Source organism: Panthera pardus, unplaced genomic scaffold (genome assembly GCF_024362965.1).
Source record: "Panthera pardus isolate Hobbes unplaced genomic scaffold, ASM2436296v1 HiC_scaffold_11, whole genome shotgun sequence".
In the NCBI taxonomy this organism is placed as follows: domain Eukaryota; kingdom Metazoa; phylum Chordata; class Mammalia; order Carnivora; family Felidae; genus Panthera; species Panthera pardus.
Window position 1 is genome coordinate 64,645,699 of NW_026526666.1, and position 21,890 is coordinate 64,667,588.

Consider the following 21,890-nt stretch of genomic DNA (forward strand, 5'->3'; position numbering starts at 1 on the left):
GCTGCATCCCAGAGGTTTTGGGCTGTGGTGTTATCATTTTCATTGGCTTCCATGTAGTTTTAAATTTCCTCTTTAACGTCTTGGTTAGCCCATTCATTCTTTAGTAGGCTGTTCTTTAGTCTCCCAAGTATTTGCTACCTCCCCAGTTTTTTCTTGTGGTTGATTTTGAGTTCCATAGCATTGTGGTCTGAAAATCACGGTATGATCTTGATCTTTTTGTACTTGTTGAGGGCTGATTTGTGTGCCAGTATGTGATGTATTTTAGAGAATGTTCCATGTGCACTGGAGAAGAATATATATTCTGCTGCTTTAGGCTGAAATGTTTTGAATGTATCTGTTAAGTCCATCTGGTCCAGTGTATCATTCAAAGCCATTGTTTCCTTGTTGATTTTCTGTTGAGATGATCTGTCCATTGCTGTAAGTAGCGTGTTGAAGTCCTCTAATATTATGGTATTATTATCAATGAGTTTCTTTATGTTTATGATTAATTGATTTATATATTTGGGTGCTTCACATTTGGAGCATAACTATTTACAATTGTTAGGTCTTCTTGGTGGATAGGCCTTTTAATTATGATATAATACCCTTCTTCATCTCTTGATACAGTCTTTATTTTAAAGTCTAGATTGTCTGATGTAAGTATGGCTACTCCGGCTTTCTTTTGTTGACCACTAACACGTTAGATGGTTCTCCATCCCCTTACTTTGAATCTGAAGGTGTCTTTAGGTCTAAAGTGGGTCTCTTGTAAACAGCATATAGATGGATCTTGTTTTCTTATCCATTCTGTTACCCTATGTCTTTGTTTGGAGCATTTAGTCCATTGACATTTAGAGTGAGTACTGAAAGATAGGAGTTTATTGGCATTATGTTTCTTGTAATTGTGTGTTGCTTTTAAAGAGCTTAGACTCTGGATCTGTGATGTCTAATATGGTAGCCACTATTTAAATTGAAATTAATTAAAATTAAAAATCAAATTCCTCATTTTTAGTAGCCACAACCCGAGTAGTGAGTAGTTACATGTGGCTGGTGGCTGCTGAATTGGACAGGCCAGATAGGCAACATTTCCATCACTGTATTGCTCTTGCACAGTTCTGCTCTAGATGGAAGTATGATATGTATAAAAATTGCCATAATTGGGAGCAGAATGTATTATATGCTGTAGTAGTAGGAAACAAAATGCAGGGCAAACAGTATTTTAACTGGGGTAGAACACAGGGATTGGAATTAATGATGTGGCATTTGAGTTGGACCTTGAACTCCTTTTTCAGATCTAGGAGATTATACACAAAAGTGTAGGGTGTATAATTTCTTTGGGAGAATAATTGGCTTAGGTTTGGTAGAGTATAAGAAAGATAATTGAGGGAGAAAAGGCTATAAAGATATTTTGGGAAATGCCTTACATAATTTTATTCAACAAACACTTATGGTGAACCTGGGATAAACCTTCACTCAACAAATTTTTTTTAAATTATTTTCTGTGCCCAGATAAGTTAAAATTTCTGATGCAATAACATTTAGTTCCCCATTGTAATATCTCCCACTTATTTCCTATCCCACCCTCTGCCACTTACCTGCTTTTAATCGCTATCCATTAGTTTGCATTCTCTAGAGTTCTATATAAATAGAATCACCTAGAATGTACTCTTTTTCTGAGTTGGGGTCCTGGCTTCTTTCATTTAGCATAATTATTTTGAGATTCATCCATGTTATGTGTGTAAGTAGTTTATTCATTTTTTTTTTTAATTTTTTTTTTTTTTTAACGTTTATTTATTTTTGAGACAGAGAGAGACAGAGCATGAATGGGGGAGGGTCAGAGAGAGGGAGACACAGAATCCGAAACAGGCTCCAGGCTCCGAGCTGTCAGCACAGAGCCCGACGCGGGGCTCGAACTCACGGACCATGAGATCATGACCTGAGCCGAAGTCGGATGCTTAACCGACCGAGCCACCCAGGCGCCCCTAGTTTATTCATTTTTATTGCTGAGTTGTGTTCCATTATGTGGAAGAGCCACAATTTGTTTACCATCCACCTGTTGATACAAATTTGGCTCATTTCTAAGTTTTGATTATTATAAATAAATTTGCTCTGTATATCTATGTGCAGGTCTGGGAATGGATGTACATTTTGATTTCTCTTAGGTAATACCAAGGCATTGAATAGCTGGTTTGTGGCACATTTTTCCCCCACAGCTTTATTAAGATACAATACAGTACATTTGTTTTTATTTATTTATTCATTTATATATATTTATATGAGCTCATGGATATTTTATACTTTGGGTTATTATCTAATACTACTTTTTCTTTTGCTCAAATTGTTCCAGATTTGGCCATTGGGAATTCTTTCAGTTGGTTCCTGTGACTTATACTCCCATCAGTGTGTGGGAGTTTTTTTGTTTGCTTGTTCGTTTTATTTTTTATTTATTTTTTTTTAGCACTTCCTTACTTTCTGGTACTACAAGATGCTCCAGGCTCATCATGTATGTTTTCTGCCCCAGTCCTAGAATTAGATATGTCTCCAAAGATCCTTGGTTCCTTTTATTGGAGAATGGTGTTAGAAACCAAGATCTGGATGCTAGCGTGCTTGCTGTTATGGGCTGTTGTTGCTTCTAGGCCCTCTCTGAGTGAGAAAATTATGTATATGCACTAACTTAAATATATGCTTGTATCTATAAAAATTTCTATATGTGACCATCTTATATTAAGTTAAACATGACTTTTGTACTGATGTCTCCAACTTGAATACATTACCACATGGCTCATTCAAGTCTCTTCTTTCTGCTTATCTGTAAATTTCCCACTCCAACAGTGAAAAAACTGGCCCCATCATCTGCTACCCATTTATTCAGTTGTTACATTTAAGTACACATGTATAACATTATCAGAACTATTATCTAATACCCCTATGGGAAATAACTTTTATCAACTATAGTACTTATGCATAGTCCCTTTTGCCCTTAGTCTTACAGTGAAGTGTGTGTTTCACTTTGAGTGAAATTGTCTTACACATGTAGATTCTTTTTGTCACAGCCTGCATTCCATCCTAGTCCCCAACCACCTAGACGATATTTTTAAAATTTGCCTACTGTAAAGTTCACTCTTTGTACTGCAAAGTTCTATGGATTTTGACAAGTGCATTGTATCCTGTATTTACCATTATGGTGTCATACAGAATAGTTTTACCACTTTAATAATAATAAAAAAATTACCTGTAATTCAGCTATAGGTATACCTCAGAGATATTGTGGGTTGGGTTCCAGACCACCACAATGAAGTGAGTACCACAGTAAAGTGAATTAAGTGAATTTTTTTGTTTCCCACTGCATATAAAAGTTATGTTTACACTACTCTGTCATCTATTAAGTGTCCAATAGCATTGTGTCTAAAGAAGAACAATGTATATACCTTGATTAAAAAATGCCTTATTGCTAAAAAATGCTAACCATCATCTGAGCTTTCAGTGAATCATAGTCTTTTTGTAGAGGGTCTTGTCTCAGTGTTAATGGCTGCTGACTGATCAGGGTGGCTATGACAATTTCTAAAATAAGACAGCAATGAAGTTTGCTACATTAACTCTTCCTGTTATGAATGATTTCTCTGTAGTATGTGATGCTGTTAGATAGCTATTTTTTAAAATGTTTATTTGTGGGGAGAGGGGCAGAGAGCAACAAGGGAGAGAGAGAATCCCAAGTAGGCTCTGTGCTGTCAACATAAAGCCCAATGTGGGCCCCAAACCCATGAACCATGAGATCATGACCTGAGCTAAAGTCAGACACTTAGCCAACTGAGCCACCTAGGTGCCCTTAGGTAGCTGTTTTATCCATAGTAGAACTTCTTTCAAAGTTGGAGTCAGTTTTATCAACTTAAGTTTATCAACTTTATCAACAAAGTTATGTCATATTCTAAATCCTTTGTTGTCATTTCGACAATCTTTGCAGCATCTTCAGGAGTTCAGAGAATCTATCTCAGTAAGCCACTTTATTGCGCTTCCGTTAGAAGCAGCTCCTCATCCATTCAAGTTATATCATGAGATTGCAGCAATTCAGTCACATCTTCAGGCTCCATTTCTTATTTTAGTTCTCTTGCTCTCTGCACCACATCTTTAGTTACTTCCTTCACTGAAGTCTTGAACCCCTCAGAGTCACCCATGAGGGTTGGAATCAACTTCTTTCAGACTCCTCCTGTTTAGGTTTCTATTTTGATTTCTTCCCATGAATCACAGATGCTCTTAATGGCGTCTAGAATAGTGATTCCTTTCCCAGAAGATTTTCAGTTTATTTTGTACAGCTCTAAAAGAGGAATCACTATGGCAGCTATAAACTTACAGAATGGATTTCTTTTTTTAAGTTTTTAAATTTATTTTGAGAGAAAGAGAGAGTGAGCAGGGGAGGCACAGAGGCGGGGGGGGGGCGGGGGGGGTGGGGGGGTGGGGTGGGGAGAAAATCCCATGCAAGCTCTGTGCTGAACTCACAAACTGTGATATCATGACATTTAAATGACTGAGCCACCCAGGTGCCCCACAAAATGGATTTCTTAAATGATAAGACTTGAAAGTTTAAATGACTCCTGATCTATGGATTGTGGAATAAATGGATGTTGGCTTAGCAGGCATGAAAACATTAATCTTACTGTAGATCTCTGCCAGAGCTCTTGAGTGCCCAGGTGCATTGTCAATGGAACATGTTGAAAGCAATTTTTTTTTTCTGCATTATGTCTCAACAGTGGACTTAAAATATTCAGTAAATCATGTTACAAACAGTTTTGCTGTCATCCAGGCTTTGTTCATTTATAAAACACAGGCATAGTAGATTACATAATTCTTAAACTCTAGGATTTTTAGAGTGGTAAATGAACATTGGTTCCAACTTCAAGACTCCAGCTACATCAGCCCCTAACAAGATAGCCTGTCCCTTGAAGCTTTGAAGGCAGGCATTGACTTTTCCTGTCTAGCTATGAAAGTCCTAGCTATGAAAGTACCTAGATGGTATCTTCTTCCATTATAAGGCTGTTTTGTCTGCATTGTTTAGTGTGGCCACCTTCATTAATGATCTCAGCTAGATATAGTGGATCACTTGTTGCTTCATCTTGCACTTTTATGTTACTCAAATGGCTTCCTCTCTTCTCTTTTTAAAAAATTTTATTTACATCCAAGTTAGGTAACATATAGTATAATAATGGTTTCAGGAGTAGAATTTAATGCTTCATCACTTACATATGTAACACCCAGTGCTCATCCCAACAAGTGCCCTCCTTAATGCCCATCACCTATTTAGCCCATCCCCCCTACCCCCCACCCAGCACCCCTCCAGAGACTCTCAGTTTGTTCTCTGTGTTTAGGAGTCTCTTGTGGTTTGCCTCCCTCTCTGTTTTTATCTTATTTTTCTTTCCCTTATACTCATCTCTTTTGTTTTCACTTTTTTTTAATGTTTATTTTTGAGAGAGAGAGAGAGAGAGAGAGAGAGAGTATGAGTGGGGGAGGGGAGAGAGGGAGGGAGACACAGAATCCAAAACAAGCTCAAGGCTCTGAGAGGTCAGCATAGAGCCTGACGTGGGGCTCGACCCCACGAACTGACCCAAACTTACATACACGCTGCACATCTTTATCCATTCATCAGTCAGTGGACATTTGGGCGCTTTTTCTATAATTTGGCTATCGTTAATAGTATTGCTACAAACATTGGGGTGTCTGTGCCCTTTGAATCAGCATTTTTGTATCTTTTGGATAAATACCTACTGGTGCTTGGTCATAGGGTAGCTTTATTTTTAATTTTTTGAGGAACCTCCATACTATTTTTCAGAGTGGCTGCACTAGTTTGCATTCCCACCCACAGTATAAAAGTGTTCCCCTTTCTCCGCATCCTTGCCAACATCTTTTGTTTCCTGGATTGTTAATTTTAGCCATTCTCACAAGTGTGAGGTGGTATCTCATTGTGGTTTTGATTTCTGTTTCCCTGATGATGAGTGATATTGAACATCTTTTCATGTGTCTGTTAGCCATCTGGATGTCTTCTTTGAAAAAGTGTTCATGTCTTTTGCCCATTCCTTCACTGGATTATTTGTTTTTGGGTGTTGAGTTTGATAAGTTCTTTATAAATTTTGGATACTAACCCTTTATATGAGAAGTCATTTGCAATTATCTTCTCCTTTTAGTTTTGTCGGTGCCTTTTAGTTTTGTTGAATGTTCTTTTGCTGTGTTGAAGGTTTTTATAAACTTGATGAGGTCCCAATAGTTCATTTTTGCTTTTGTTTCCCTAGCTTCCAGAGACATGCCTAGTAAGAAGTTGCTGTGGTCGAGGTCAAAGGGGTTGTTGCCTGTTTTCTCCTCTAGGATTTTGATGGTTTCCTATCTTACATTTAGGTCTTTCGTTCATTTTTAGTTTGTTTTTGTGTATGGTGTAAGTTCATTCTCCTGCATGTCACTGTCCAGTTTTCCCAACACCATTTGCTGAAGAGGTTATCTTTTTTCCATTGGTTATTCTTTCCTGCTTTGTTGAAGATTAGTTGGCCATACGTTTGTGGGCCCATTTCTGGGTTCTCTATTATTTCCTTGATTTGTGTGTCTGTTTTTTCACCAGTACCATACTGTCTTGATGATAACAGCTTTGTAATATAGCTTGAAGTCTGTAATTGTGATGCCTCCAGCTTTGGTTTTCTTTTTCAACAGGACTTTGGCCATTTAGGGCCTTTTGTTGGTTCCATACAACTTTTAGAATTGTTTGTTCTAGCTTTGTGAAGAATGCTGATGTTATTTTGATGGGGATTGCATCGAATGTGTAGATTGCTTTGGGTAGTATTGACATTTTAACAATATTTATTCTTTTGATCCATGAGCATGGAATATTTTTCCATTTCTTTGTGTCATCTTCAGTTTCTTTCATAAGCTTTCTATTGTTTTCATCATACATATCTTTTACCTCTTTGGTTAGGTATATTCCTAGGTATTTTATGGGTTTTGGTGCAATTGTAAATGGGATCGCTTCCTTGATTTCTCTTTTTTTGCTGCTTCATTATTGGTGTATAGAAATGCAATTGATTTCTGTTAATTGATTTTATATCCTGCCACTTTGCTGAATTCATGTATCAGTTTTAGCAGTTTTTTGGTGGAGTCTTTCAGGTTTTCCATGTAGAGTATCATGTCATCTGCAGAGAGTGAAAGTTGACTTCTTCCTTGCTGATTTGGATACCTTTTATTTCTTTTTGTTGTCTGATTGCTGAGGCTAGGATTTCCAGCACTATGTTGAACAACAGTGGTGAGAGTGGACATCCCTGTCGTGTTCCTGACCTTAGGGGGAAAGCTCTCAGTTTTTCCCCATTGAGGATGATATTAGCTGTGAGTCTTTCGTATATGGCCTTTATGATGCTGAGGTATGTTCCTTCTATCCCTACTTTCTTGAGGGTTTTTATCAAGAAAGGATGCTGTATTTTGTTCAAATTGCTGCTTTTCTTAAACCTCGTGAACCTCTGCTAGCTTCAAGCTTTTTGTTTTGCAGCTTCCTCACCTCAGCCTTCATAGAATTGAAGAGAATTAGAAACTTGCTCTGGATTAGGCTTTGGCTTAAGCGAATGTTGTGGCTGGTTTGATCTATTCAGACCCACTTATACTTTCTCCATGTCAGTAATAAGGCTGTTTCACTCTCTTATCATTCGTGTGTTCACTGGAGTACCACTTTTAATTTCCTTCAAGAACTTTTCCTTCGTATTCACAACTTGGCTGTTTGGTGCAAGAGCCTAGCGCTCAGCCTATCTTGACTTCTGACATGCCTTCCTTACAAGCTTTATTATTTCTAGCTTTTGAGTTAAAGTGAGAGACATGTGATACTTTTTTTCATTTGAACACTTAGAGGCCATAATAAGGTTATTGACTGGTCTAATTTCAGTAGCATGTTGTCTCAGAAAATGGAGAGCCCTAAGGAGAGGGAGAGAGGTGGGGGAAATGGGTGGTCAGTGGAGCATCCAGAACACACACAAAATTTATTAAGTTTGTCATCTTATGTGGGTACAGTTTATGGCACCCCAAGACAATTACAATGGTAGTATCAAAGGTCACTGAACATAGGTAATCATAACATATAATAATGAAAAAGTTTGAAATGTTGTGAGATTGATGGGGGGTGGGAGGGAGGGGAAGGTGGGTGATGGGTATTAAGGAGGGCACCTTTTGGGATGAGCACTGGGTGTTGTATGGAAACCAATCTGACAATAAATTTCATATATTGAAAAAAAAATAAAAGTAAAAAACAAAAAAACAAAGATAGGAACAAAAAAAAAAGAAAAAAAAAGAAATGTGAGAATTACCAAAATGTGACACAGACATGCAGTGAGCAAGTGCTGTTGGAGAAAAGGTGCTTGATATTTCTTGCTCAGTGTAGGGTTGCCACAGAACTTCATTTTGTGAAAATCACAGTATCTGCAAAGGGCAGTAAAGCAAAGTGTAATAAAATGAGGTATGCCTGTATTCAGCTTGCAACCACAGATGCTACATTTGTTTTTCAAAAGTTGAATATTAGTTTAAATCATTATAGTAAATTACTCCTTTGTTCCTATTACTGTATTAACTCTTGGGGATGAGTCTAGAGGAGGAGATAGAAAAGAAAAATGATTACTCTTTTTATTTTTTTTTAATTGGTATTTGAATTTTTTTTTTTTTTTAATTTTTTTTTTTTCAACGTTTTTTATTTATTTTTGGGACAGAGAGAGACAGAGCATGAACGGGGGAGGGGCAGAGAGAGAGGGAGACACAGAATCGGAAACAGGCTCCAGGCTCCGAGCCATCAGCCCAGAGCCTGACGCGGGGCTCGAACTCACGGACCGCGAGATCGTGACCTGGCTGAAGTCGGACGCTTAACCGACTGCGCCACCCAGGCGCCCCTGAATTTTTTTTTAATCTTTATTTATTTTTGAGAGAGAGAGAGAGAGAGAAACAGAGTGCAAGCGGGGGAGGAACAGAGAGAGAGGGAGACACAGAATCCGAAGCAGGCTCCAGGCTCCGAGCTGTCAGCACAGAGCCTGACACAGGGCTCGAACCCACAAGCTGTGAGTTCATGACCTGACCCGAAGTCGGATGCTTAACTGACTGAGCCACCCAGGTGCCCCGGAAAAAGAGTACTCTTAAGAATATTTGGTCTTATGTGGAAAAATAATGTGAACGTAAATGGAATACCTAGAAAATTAAATGTTTAGTACAAATTGGCAAGTGCTTTGGAGAACTAAGGAAATTAATTTAAGGAGAAGTCATTGAAGGCTGTGGTTGGGCAAAGGAGTTTATAGAAAAGATCTTGACCATGTATTTGAGGGAACTGCTAGGTTTGAATGGGTCAGGTACCTCGCATAACAAGATGAGTATTGATTTAACAGGTAGGAAAAACAAGCATTTTTTGGGAGCGAGCAGAATGTCTGCAGAAAACAATATTAAATAATTTGTAGAAGTAAATATATTTTGCAGATATTTCATAGAGAAATGATCATGTGAAATGTACATAGACCTATAAAAAATATTTTTCTGTTCTCCCTCTGCCCCTTCCTTCCCTAGTAATATTTATGATTTTAAAGTCAGAGAAGTTAACAAATAATGAAATTAAAAAAATTTTTTTTTAATGTTTTGTTTATTTTTGAGAGAGAGCAAGTGAGTGAGCATGAGCAGGGCAGGGGCAGAGAGAGAGAGGGAGTCACAGAATCTGAAGCAGGCTACATGCTCTGAGCTGTCAACACAGAGCCCGATGCGGGGCTCGAACCCACAGACCATGAGATCATGATGAGCCGAAGTCAGACGCTTAACTGACTGAGCCACCCAGGCGCCCCACAAATAATGAAATTTTAAGTAAAGAGTTTAGGATAAAAAATTGCTGACTTTTTCAGATTCTATTTTCCTTACTTTTTTCCTTTTTCTTTTTTTAGATGAGTTATCACCACCCTTTTCTGAACAACACAACAGGGAGCAAATTTTAATTGGCTTGGAAAAGTTTATTCAAAAAGAATATGATGGTATGTCATATGTTAAAAATTGATTGTTTTTGTTATTATAGCCACCCAATCAGAGTTTCGTTTATTTTAAAAGTGTTCATTGAATGTTATGGTTAGGTACTAAAACAGGTGCTGGGAATATAGTACCAATACAAAAGGTGAAACCTGCTTTCATAAAACTTATATTAAGAGGAGTAGACAGAGTCAACTAACAAACAGGTATACAATTTAATATCAGGAAATAATAAATGCTATTGAAGTACAGGAGTTGAAAGGATAGTGATGGAGTAGTTCTCTCTACTATTATGGTAGTTCTCTGATAAAGTCACATTTGAAGAGAGCCATGAATAATATGAGGGAGCAAGTTATATGAATGTCTAAGGAGAGAACATTCTAGAGAGAAAGAGTAGCAAGTACAAATACTCCAAGGTTGAATTATGTTTGGTATGCTTGAAGGCCATGCAGGAAGTCAGTGTGTCTGGAGTGGAGTTGTGAGGTAGACTGTAATAGAAAGATGAGGTCTGAGACGTAGTCTAGAGATTGAGTCATTAGGGCCTTATAGATGTTGGTAGAAGGACTTTGAATTTTGAGTGTCTAATGAGAAGCTTCTGGAAGGTTTTAACACTTAAGTGGTATGATCTGAGAGAATAGAGTATGGGTCCATAAGAATAGAAGCAAGTGGAACATTTAGAAAGCTGTTGTATACATTCAGATGAGACATAATAACATCTGAAAGAGTCAATGAAAGGGGGTCAAATTTAGGACATATTTTGAATGTAGAACTAATAAGACTTGCTGAAGCCTTACATGTTAGATACGAAGGAAAAAAAAGGTGTCAAGGACAGTTTCAAAGCTTTTACCTGAGTAGTTGGGTGGTACTGTTTAACTGAGATGGCAAAAATAGGAGAAGGAATAGGTTTTGGGCATGGGGATGAAGAATCGAGAGTTTTGTGGCCAAATATTTTAGGAAATGATAGAGTTGATTTATAATGGAATGAATGTATATTATGAAAGATCTGTTATATAAGATTACATTTTCCATTATATTTGCTAGTATATACAGTCCTGATCAAATCTAAGTCTGTTATATTTAGCTTATGCACATTTTTATTTGCTGATGAACATAGCTTCTTTCACGTCTCTCAGTTGCCATTGAAATTTCAAGTTGGACATCAGAACTGAATTGGACGATTAGGTTTTGAAAATGTAGAATTTGTTTTTTAACTGTGTAATCTACAGGAATTAATATGGAAAGATATCCAATCCAGTTAAGGTACAGCTTGTTTGAAGTGGTAGCTGTTACTGGCTGACACTAAATATGAAAGGATAATCCCATCATAATTTATATCAAATGGATTAATCACTCACTTTGGGAGGAGAATTAATTCTATGTACTTAGGTGATATTTGTAAAACTACTTGAATTGTGCCCTGAAAAAACTAGTTTACTAATTTCTAGGAGGTAAATCTCTAAATATTAAACTTTACTATTGGTAGTGTTGTGGAGAATGAAGAAAAGTGGATGAATTTATGAGTTAGTTACATTGAAAGCAGCTAATGGACTTGGTGATTGTTTGGATGTAGAAGCTGAGAGAGAGTGGTATTAAGAATAACACATATATTTCTGATGTGGGCAGTTGGGTAGATAAAAATACTATTTGCTGAGAATAGGGATTATAGGAGCAATAGTAGGTTTGAGGTAAAGTTGAAGGTTTAGTTTTGACTTGTTGAATTTATGATGTCTGTAGAAAAATGTAAACAGCAGTTAGAAACATGGGTTGTGGGAACTTGGGCAAAAGATCTGGGCTTTAGATGAATGTTTTGGAATTTCTCAGTATATCTGGCAATGGAAGGTAATTTAAGCTGTCAAAGTGGACAAGAGCATCTTGTGTTAGTCCATTAGTAGGTAATAAAAGACTTCTCTTTCCTACGAATTATAAAACTTTTGACTTTTGTTTTCCTTTACTTAGAAAAGGCCAGATTGTGCTTATTTGGCTCTTCTAAGAATGGATTTGGATTTCGTGATAGTGATCTGGATATTTGTATGACCCTGGAAGGCCATGAAAATGCAGAGGTAAGAGCTAGTGTCTGGAAAGGGATGTGGAAGTTTATTTTCTTCCAGTGGTGAATATATTTGAAATTATGTATGTAGTATTGATAAAAATATATGGTACCATTCTTTGTGTAAATATATCAGCAATTGTAGTATTTGAAATGTAAAAGCATTTAGCACTATCATTTTAGAAGACATTCAAATCTCTAAGTAAATTTACTGTTTCAATAATTTTATATCATGAAAACAATGTCACTGAGTTAAAAGTGCTTTGTATTGAATTTTTGGGAAAAGTTAATATACCATAGAGTTGTAGTTTTTTCCATTAGAACCAATGGGAAGCTGGTGCTACACTACGAGTGAACATTGATCTCACTTTCTGTCTTTTCATATCTCTTCCGTTAAGTGATATCTTTGTATCACTAAAGATAGAAAATAAAGGTGGGCATCTAATTTATAAGTAGGTTGTATTGTACAAGTTAATTAGAATTTTTGAGCAATTAGAAGACATTTTTTTCCATAAAGCATTATTATAAATGTTGCATTCTAGGATAGCTTTTAGTAAAGAAACGCATTTTGGGTGGGAAGGGGAACTAACAGTTATTGAGGCCTCATTTCATTCTTAAAACCACCTTCGAGGTAGATAATTTCCCCCATTTTACAGATGAGGAAACTGAGGCTTTGAGAGATATACTGACTTGCCCAAGTTCACACAGCTAGTAAATGTTCGAGCCGGGATTCGTACCCAGGTCTGTCTGACTCCACAGTTCATGCTCTTTCCATTGTATCTCACTGCTTCTCTGTAATTTATTTAACCCATAATGTAGCTGAAATTTAGTACTAATAGTACTGTAGAACCTAATCACTACTTTTGGAATTTCACTGTGAGATGCCAGGAGCAGACCTTCCCCCAGAGCAGTCTCAGCAGTGAGAGTGGGTACTTGTGCTTTCTTTCTTCGTGTATCAGCCTTCAGTAGTGGGAACAAGATTGTCCAAGCTCCACTAAAGAAAGGGACTGATTGGATAGGGAAGTATCCCAGGCCTTCCTAGCAGCCACTAAAAAGGAGGGGATCCCTATAGTTGCTCATTCCTTTAGGAACATAGCTGTTGGAATTTATGTTTCAAGATCAGGGACTGCTTGCAAGATTGGGGTGTGGCCAAGCTTCTGGCATCTGTAGTGGTGTCAGTATAGAGTGTTATTATAAAAGAATTCAGAATCATGTACTGTGGGTTTCTGAAAATTTTTTCAAAAGGTGGCTTTTAAATTGTTAGAATCAGAGTAAAGATGGCAGAACCATAGTAAAGATGGCAGAGTAAACATGTCTGGTTGATCCTTATTTCTGGCCCTTAGAAACTGCTTCTAGTATTAACATCTTATTCTTTTTTTTCCTTTTAATTAGTTAATTCTTTTTAGGGAGAGAGAGAGAACGTGCATTTGTGTGCATGTGAGTAGGGGAGGGGCAGGAAGGAAAGGGAGAGAGAGATTCTTAAGCAGGCTCCATGCCCAGTGCAGAGGCTGATGCAGGGCTCCGTCTCATGACTGTGAGATCATGACCTGAGCTGAAATAAGAAGTTGATGCTTAACCAGTTGAGCCACCCAGGTGCTCCTTAATATCTTATTCTTTAAAAAATGAAAAAGTTGTAAATGTTTTAGTTCTCCTTAACTAACTTCTGCTCGGTGCCATCTACTTGGAAGTAGGCTTCCCCTCTCCATTTTGAAGAGCAAGAATTGAGGGAGTAGGAAATGATTTTACCCAGGGAAGAGGTTAGGGTTTAGATACCTTCTATGTAAAATTTAATAATCAGACTCTAGTCACTAAGGGTTTGTCTGTTATATATATAATCTGTGCCATTAACATTGGAAAGTTGAAACAATAAAAAAGATTAAATTTGCTTCTAGATGAGCCATAGTTGAAACTTATAATTTAGCATAAATTATATCCTTACATAATAAAGAGAAAAATTATCTCTTATTTTATTATGTGTTAATTAGTAACTAAAGGTTCCCTTGAAATCCTCAGGTTAAGTTGTAATAGTTTCTGGTCTCTTATAGCTAAAAAGAGCACGTTAGGGATAAACAAAAGTGATTTCAGTAGAAAGTGTGGGCACTGATGTATATACCATTCAACTTAATCCATTTAATTTATAATACCATTATCTCCCTATTCCTTGTATCACGGTTATTGTCACATTTCAACCCTGCTGTCCCTGGTTTTAAAAAAATCAATATATTTCAATTTGTGGGGGTAAGAATTTTCTTGAAAAAGTAGATTGTGTAATAATTGGATTACTTTTCTTTTCCTCATCAACATAGTAATAATAATAATAATAATAATAATAATAATAATAGCTCACAGACTTAAAGTGCTTATTTTGTGCCAAGCATGCTGCTGAATGCTTTCGTACATGTCTCGTGTAATTCTTCCAACTACTTGGTAGGGTAGACATTTCTCATTATCTTGATTTTATAGTATTAGGCTCCGAGGGTTAAGGATTCACAGTCACACAGCTAGTTAATACTTAGTTGAAGATTGTTTGTCTAAATTCAGAGCCTATGTTCTTAATCACTGTACTGTTTTACCTTTACCATATCCATCCTTAGTTACATATTCACATATTTGAAAACAGTATTCTCTTGTCTTTGTGCTTCTCACACTTTAATGTGGATGTGAATTACCTGGGAATCTTGTTAAAATGCAGATTATGATTCACTAGATTGGGGTGGGGCCTGAGATTCTGTCTTTCTGTCAAGTTTCCAGACGATGCTGATACTGCAGGTCTATAGACCACATACTTTGAGTAGCAAGGGTATATTTGTGTACCCTTACACATATGTAAGTAGAGCTTATAGCTAGCTGGAGATTTGAAATGCTAGTATTAAATGCTTCATTACAGTAGAATTTGCACAAGGCCAAATTGAGTTAGACAAACTTTATTATTTGTTTCTTTTGTTTTTTAGAAATTAAACTGTAAGGAAATAATTGAAAATTTGGCAAAAATTCTTAAGAGACATCCAGGTATGAATTTAAATTATAGCTTTAAAACAACAAAATATTTTTTATCTTTATGAAAATTATTTAACATAATGAAATTTTTGTGTTTGTCTTAAATCAGGTTTAAGAAACATTTTGCCTATAACTACTGCCAAAGTGCCTATAGTAAAATTTGAACATAGACGAAGTGGTTTAGAAGGCGATATCAGTTTGTATAATACATTGGTGAGTTTCTCTTTCTGTATAGACCCAGGTATTTGTTATTTTAAAAGTTTACAGATCACTGACCATTTATGTTTAGATGTTTCAAATGTATTTTAAGACAAAAATATTTTTATGAATCATCTTGATATTTCCTTCACATTGAAGATTAGTTTTTGATTCATTTATAGGTGTTTTAAGTTTTACAATTATATATTTTATTTGGATTGTATTATATCTTTTTATCTGATTTCTTAGTTTAATTTTAATAAATTTGAAATGCTTTCCAATATGTAATTATTTTTCAGGCTCAACATAACACAAGAATGCTAGCTACTTATGCAGCTATTGATCCTAGAGTACAATACTTGGGATATACTATGAAAGTGTTTGCAAAGGTATTTATTAAATAGTTAATGATCTGCTTTGTTATAATACTCATGATAGTTAAGATGATATATATGGATGTCAGACTTGTGGCAAACATCTTCTCAGTTTTACTTGGCTGAGCTTTTATTTTATTATTATTTTTAATGTGTACTTGTTTTTAAAGCTTATTTTTTTATTTTGTTTAAGAGAGTGTGAGTGAGTGGGGGAGGGGCAGAGAGAGGGAGAGAGAGAATCCCAAGCAGGCTCCATGGTGTCCGTGTAATGCAGAGCCCAATGTGGGGCTCAGTTCCACAAACCATGAATTCATGACCTGAGCCAAAATCAAGAGGTGGATGCTTAACCAACTGAGCACCCAGATGCCCCTGTTTATTTGTTTTGAGAGAGAGAGGGCATGTGCACGTGCTGACACTTGTGTGTAGCAAGGTAGGGACAGAGAAGAAGAGAGAATCCCAAGCAGGCTTCACACTGTCAGCACAGAGCCAGATGCAGGGCTCGAATTCATGACTGAGATCATGACCTAAGCTGAAATCAAGAGTTGGATGCCCAACCAACAGAGCCACTCAGGTGCCTCATTACTTATCTGAGCTTTTAAAGGGAAGCACTCTATTAAATGGTTTAAATTTATACCTGTTAGAGTAGGGTGAGTCTTCTTAGTTTTTTCCTGTGTGTGCTTTATTCCTATGTGCAACACTTTCGTAAATTTCTCAGTGGAGTAAAGATTTTCAGCCCCAGGTCTGGGAGTTGGCATATCATACTGAGTTAGGTAAGAATCTCTGAGTTAGGAAATCTGAGATTTGGGTCTAGTCATAAAATTTTCTAAGAAAACAAAACAATAAAATGCTGTGTTTCTTCTGTTATAACACTTATAAACTGAATTCTGTTTTCTTGTTTTTCACTAAGAGTGTAAACTCTATGAAGATGGAGACCTGTATCCCCAGTTTAGCGTACCTGCTTTGTGGTAGCTATTCAGTAAACAGTTAATTTTGTGAATGTGTTGGTGGAAGACTTCTAGTAGTGGAGTGAGTTGGTCACATTTTCATTTAGTAAAATCCACTCTTCCAGCAGGAAGACATATTTGTTTAGATATTCCTTTAGCATGTCTGTGGACAGAGGTCATCTTAGAAAAGAATGATGGAATGCCTGGGTGGCTTAGTTAAGCATCTGACTTCGGCTCAGGTCATGATCTCACAGTTTGTGTGTTTGAGCCCCACATCGGGCTCTGTGCAGATAGTTCAGAGCCTGGAGTCTGCTTCAGATTCTGTGCCTCCCTCTCTCTCTGCCCCTCCTCTGCTGGCACTCTTTCTCTCTCAAAAATAAATAAACATTTAAAACAATTTTAAAAAAAGAAAAGAATGGCATTCAGACACATTCTCAAATCGTATTTGATATGGCTACTTCTGGATTCACCTCACAGAATAATTTTAGCATGACCATTTGCAACTACATGGATGGAACTGGAGGGTATTATGCTAAGTGAAATTAGTCAGAGAAAGACAAAAGTCATATGACTTCAATCATATGAGGACTTTAAGAGACAAAATAGATGAACATAAGGGAAGGGAAACAAAAATATAAAAACAGGGAGGGACAAAACAGAAGAGACTCATAAATATGGAGAACAAACTGAGGGTTATGGGAGAGGTTGTGGGAGGGGGGGATGGGCTAAATGGGTAAGGGGCACTAAGGAATCTACTCCTGAAATCATTGTTGCACTATATGCTAAATAACTTGGATGTAAATTTTAAAAAATAAAAAATAAAACAAGTTAAAATGAAAAAAAAGTAATTTTAGCGTGATGGGTCTGTACTCTTGTGGAGTTGTGGCAATGAAACTTAAAAGTGTTTCATATCAGAAATCATTCCTCTCCCTTTATATGTCAGCTAAAGTCTTAGTGGAAGTCTCTGAGGATTCTTTCATGATATTTTTCAATTAAAAATTTTGTTTTGAATAGTCAACTTATTCATGTGGTTTTGAATTTAAAAGGTCTAAAGGGATTTCTGCTGGAAAATCTCTTGTCCACACCTGTCTCCTAGCAAAAGTTCCTCTGTGCCTTCCCAGAAATATGTCAGTATAAGCAAATACATAAATTTCTTATCTCCTTTTTATTACAGGTATAAATATACTGAAAACATTGTTTTGTATTTTGCTTTTCTCACTGAATAATAGATAGAAATTATTTTCTATTAGTATACTAGAGCTTTTTTGTTCCTTTTTTTCTTCTTTGTTCTTTTTTAATGGTGACACCCTGTTCCATAGTGTAGTCATCAGTTTTTTAAAACCTGTGCCCCACTAATGAGTCTTGTTTCTATTTTTTTGCTGTTAAAATAGTGCTATAATAAAAAATTTTTTTTAAGTTATTTCACATGTTTTTTGGTGTTTTTGCAGGATAAATTCTTAGAACAGAATTGCTAGGTTAAGTAGGATATACTTTTGTAATTTTGATATAGCCAAATTATTCTTCATAGATTTTATGCTAATTTATACTGCCATCTGTAATGTACGAGAGTGCCTGTTTGCCCATCCTCATAATAGTTTGTTGTCAACTTTTGGATATTTGACATTTTGACGGGTTAAAAAAATAGCATCTTCATGTAGTCAGTACTCCTGCATGGATAAGATTCTGAAGTTTTATTTTCAATAATATTTCTGTTTCTTTAGCGATGTGACATTGGAGATGCTTCCAGGGGAAGTTTATCTTCATATGCTTATATCCTTATGGTGCTGTACTTTCTGCAGCAGAGAAAACCACCTGTTATCCCAGTTCTACAAGAGGTAGGTTTTTAAAGTGTAAAGGAGTTTCTTGTGAAAATTGATCTACACATAGTAGATCTTGTGTAGTTTATGAGATCATGAAGGAATTTTTCCAGCATGGACAATTCTGAGTTTTCTTCTTCCTTTAATGTTATAATCATATAATGAACTTTTTTGCAAAATTCATTATGGGAGAATATAGACTACCAAAAGAATAATAGATGAACAGAACTATTAAATATCTTTTGCAACAGTTTTGTATTTCACAGTATTAGAATATTGCAGATGATTATGGAAGTCTTGTAGCCATCGATGAACTCATACATTATATCATCTCAGATGCAAATATAAAGTTTCTTCTCTCCATAGTATTCTCCCTTCCCCTGCCTGGCAATGAGGTTTGGTATATTCTTGTGTATACTTTGGTCAACTTTGTGAATTTTTGTTGAGAGAAAACCCAAGGAAATTCTTCCTCATCTCTGTAAGGGTACGTTAATTGCAGTAAGTGTAAGAGTGTACATCAGAAGAAACAGATTGTACTCCTTTTCATTCAGATTTGGTGACTTAAGGATTCTCTTTTTGTAGCCAATTTATACTCTGTTATAGATTTAAGGGATTTCTTAATCATCTGTCTTTTCCTCCTCACTCTTGGCACAATGTGTATTTGCAAGCATTAGGGAGAATCCAGTTCTAATTTTTTAGGAAAGTGTTTATTTTCACATAAAGAGAAGAATCAGAATTGCTTGGCAGTTCACATATTCTGACTTCACATAAACCGATAGTCATGGCAGAAAAGAAAATCACACAATAAGCAAGCCAAATGGTGAATGTCAGATAGCCCTAGTAAATTTTAAAAAGTTCTAATGAATGTCATGTGCTTATAGCAGCATTTCCTTGCCCCTTTTTAAGATAACAATGGAAAGGAATCAAAAATTTCAAATATCCTTTCTTGGCAGAAAATTTTAAGTTGCTTAATCTATGTTGAATGATGTGGTTTTTGACAAGGTTGTTCACAGTAGGATGCTTAAAATTTATCATGAATTAATGAGGCCTGACAAAGGCCAAGATCATTCTCTGTATTAGTCCATTGTTAACGGCTTTAAATTTGGGGATCTTAAATGCATTATTGCCCAGGAATACCATAGCAGCCATTTACTATGATTTGCTATGACTTCGACAGAATACCATGACTAAAATGGAACACAAAATTTGTTTTCATGGTAGTTTGTCTATGTTCTGTAATTACATTACCCATGAATGAGATACCACTAAGGTAGCACTATATAATGGAAAGAGCAGGCGCATGATTTTGGAGCCAGAGATACCTGATCTGAATCCTAATTCTGACATTGTGGCTTTCAAAAAGTTGCCTAACGGCCACTAGTCTGAGTTTCATCAACAGTAATAATGTAGTAGTATTATTTCAGTATTGATATAAGGTACAGAGAAATCGGATGCTTTTGCATATAGTGGGTGCTAAATGTTTTAACATGCTAAATGTTTTATTATCATCATCATCATTTTTTTAATGATTTTTAAATATTATTACTGGGAAAATGTAGGCAGGACTATAGTAGCCAACTTCAAGAACTCTCCCATTATCTGCATAACAGTGCTTGATGAAATGAGAGGCAGTCCATGGAATGTTTTCCATCATAATGAGCTCTGATTGTGGGGGGCTTTGTGATACATATGAACTGATGATATATGGATTTTGCTTCTGGCATTTTTGCTTGTCATATGGGACCCCATTGTCCATTCTTGGCATCATTTAAGTATTGGTCATTGGCATCGATCAACTTTTAAGGGTAAGGATATGTTTAATGAAGATGATGATCTTTGACTCCATTTGTAATTGAACCTAGACTTGAAGTGACTGGGTATAAGTAATGTTCTGCTAAGTGTATTTTTCATGGTTAACAGTACAAAGTTATGTAGGTCAAAAGGAGCTTTCCTAAGAGAATGGTTTTGCTGTATTCTAGAAAATCATCGTAAGTAAAGTACATTTTCATATAAAAATGCTAAAAAAGAATTAGGGAGTGTTTTCACACTTGATACTATGAACCACTATGTTTTCTTAGCTTATATCAGCTTAAAAATTGCCATTGAATGGATGAATCTTGAGGGCAGTATGTTAAGTAAGATAAAACAGTCGGAGAAATATTGTGTGATTCCACTTATGTGAGGTAGTCAAATCCAAAGAGATGGAAAGTGGAATGGTGGTTTTCAGGGGCTAGGAGAGAAAGAGGGAATTATTGTTTAATAGTTTCAGTGTTTCATTTCTTTTCAGTGTTTCATGAAAAGAATTCTGTGGATGGATGATGGTGATGGTGTACAAAAATGTGAGTGTGCTTAATGCCACTGAACTGTACACTTATAAAATTTATATCATAATCATTTGTTATGTGTATTTGTTATGTGTACACATAACATATCATTATGTTATGTGTAAAAAAATTGCAATTTAAATATAGCAGTAGAGGGGCACCTGGGTGGCTCAGTTGGTTAAGCATCCGACTTTGGCTCAGGTCATGATCTCATGGCCGGTGAGTTTGAATCCCCACGTCGGGCTCTGTGCTGGCAGCTCAGAGCCTGGAACCTGCTTTGGAATCTGTGTCTCCCTCTTTCTCTACCCCTTCCCTGCTCGTTCTCTCGTTCTCTCTCTCTCTCTCTCTCTCTGTCTCTCAAACAAAAATTAAATATAGCAGTAGATACTAAAATACTACAATTAAATATAAAAGTAAATATGGAAAACATACAGGGTCACTCCTTGTACAAATATGATTGAGATGTGTCATGGAGTTTTAGAGGGAGTACTGAAGAAAATGATGGTGTTGAGAGAGAGAAAGAGAAGAGAGAAATGGAAAGAGTAAGTGTGTGCGTGTGTAAGAGAAAGGGAGGATAGAATTAATGCTTTTTCTAAGGGCTGAAAGAGTGGAAAGTTAGAAAATGAAATATGAGAGCTCATAAAAAAAAATTGGCAAATCAGTGATTAAACACCTTCCAAGGCCCACTCCCCAGGGTCCACTTCCTGTGTTAATCAGCCACCATAGTTGAGTTTGGATCACGGTGGTTACTCAGAAATAAGAATTATATCAAAAAGAATCAAGGTCTAAAGTGGTAGCTTGTATTATTTTCCATGTAATATCTATAATAGTATCCATAAGGGTAAAATAATCTATAAGGGTAAAATATTACACTTTGGCTCCTTTGAAGCCTTCATTTCTTTTTTCAGGGCAAGATCCCATATCTTTTGTTTTAGATATCAATATCTGTAATTGCCAGGCTCTCCGTTGTTTGTTTTATGAAGTGTCAGAATTTATGGTAGATAAGTGGTAACTGTATTTAAGTTACATATAAATAAAAAGCAACTTATTAGCTTAAGTTTCTGGAAACTTGATCACTTTATGAACATGCTTTCAGAGTAAATATATTCATTCAACAAACATGTATTAAGTATTCTCTATATGGCAGGCTGTGATGAGGTAGGAATTTTGGCTCCAGTGGAAAGTTACAGTTTTTGCCTACAAGGAACATAAAGCTG

General features: G+C 36.2%; 1 protein-coding gene across 13 annotated transcripts in view; it reads left to right on the top strand.

Moving 5' to 3' along the window:
* The window catches only part of TUT4 (terminal uridylyl transferase 4), a 136,473-nt gene that overhangs the window by 91,496 nt on the left and 23,087 nt on the right, over positions 1 to 21,890 (top strand). For all 13 annotated transcript variants that reach the window (XM_019449278.2, XM_019449276.2, XM_019449283.2 and 10 more), the window contains 6 exons: positions 9,894 to 9,980; positions 11,929 to 12,032; positions 14,971 to 15,028; positions 15,126 to 15,229; positions 15,514 to 15,603; positions 18,254 to 18,367. In XM_019449278.2, coding sequence (XP_019304823.2) covers positions 9,894 to 9,980; positions 11,929 to 12,032; positions 14,971 to 15,028; positions 15,126 to 15,229; positions 15,514 to 15,603; positions 18,254 to 18,367 — 557 coding nt within the window. The remainder of the gene's footprint in view (positions 1 to 9,893; positions 9,981 to 11,928; positions 12,033 to 14,970; positions 15,029 to 15,125; positions 15,230 to 15,513; positions 15,604 to 18,253; positions 18,368 to 21,890) is intronic.